This window comes from Seriola dumerili, unplaced genomic scaffold (assembly GCF_002260705.1).
Source record: "Seriola dumerili isolate Sdu_G_001 unplaced genomic scaffold, Sdu_1.0 BDQW01010690.1, whole genome shotgun sequence".
NCBI classification, from domain to species: Eukaryota; Metazoa; Chordata; class Actinopteri; order Carangiformes; family Carangidae; genus Seriola; species Seriola dumerili.
In genome coordinates, this window is record NW_019184945.1 from 1 (window position 1) to 906 (window position 906).

The following is a 906-nucleotide window of genomic DNA, read 5'->3' on the forward strand; positions in this document are numbered from 1 at the left end:
TAACGGGATTCGTGTTGCATGGAAACACCGGACGGAACAATGAGGCGGCAAGTGCTGTTGTTTATCTCCTTCCTCTCTCTTTCATCGGTGGCCGGACAGGTCAGCTACTCCATTCCCGAGGAGATGGCAAAGGGCTCATTAATCGGTAACATCGCTCAGGATCTAGGTTTAGACAGGAAACGACTAACATCAGGTAAAGCTCGGATTTTTACTGGAGACAGTGCTGAGCACATCGAGCTGAATAGCGAACGAGGAGTCCTCCTTATCAAAGAGAAAATAGACAGAGAAGCGCTGTGTGGACAGACGACGCCCTGCGCTTTGCATTTTCAGATTATATTGGAAAACCCTATGGAATTTTATACTGTTGTTGTCGAAATTACAGATATAAACGACAATACTCCAGTATTTGAAAAAACTGACATGAAATTCAAAATAAGCGAGTCTGCCGTAATAGGAGCGAAATTCTTGCTAGAGAGGGCATTAGATCCCGATGTTGGCATGAATAGTCTGCAGAGTTATTATCTGACTAAGACTGAGAATTTTGTGCTGAAACTGAAGGATCAACCCGATGGAGAAAAGATTGTTGAAATGGTTTTACAAAAACCTCTTGACAGAGAGAAGGAAGAGGAGATATTTCTAGTTTTAACTGCGGTAGACGGAGGGGAACCAAACCTATCTGGGACAGCGCAGATACATGTTACAGTGCTTGATGCTAATGACAATGCGCCTGTTTTTACGAAGACGGTTTACAAAGCTACAATAACAGAAAACGCCCCCAAAGGTACAGTCATAACCAGGGTCACTGCTTCTGATGCTGATAAAGGATCAAATTCCAAGATAACATATTCAATATCCAACACCGCTGCAGATGTAAGAGACATGTTTGAAATTCATGAAATAAATGGG

General features: G+C 42.7%; 1 protein-coding gene across 1 annotated transcript; it reads left to right on the forward strand.

The window, feature by feature from the left end:
• Nucleotides 1-35: 35 nt before the first annotated feature.
• Nucleotides 36-881, forward strand: LOC111240084 (protocadherin beta-16-like; the record flags this gene model as incomplete). Its single annotated transcript, XM_022770062.1, has 1 exon — nucleotides 36-881. A coding segment is annotated over exon 1 (842 nt), but the record flags the coding sequence as incomplete, so codon positions are not given.
• Between the last annotated feature and the right edge of the window lie 25 nt (nucleotides 882-906).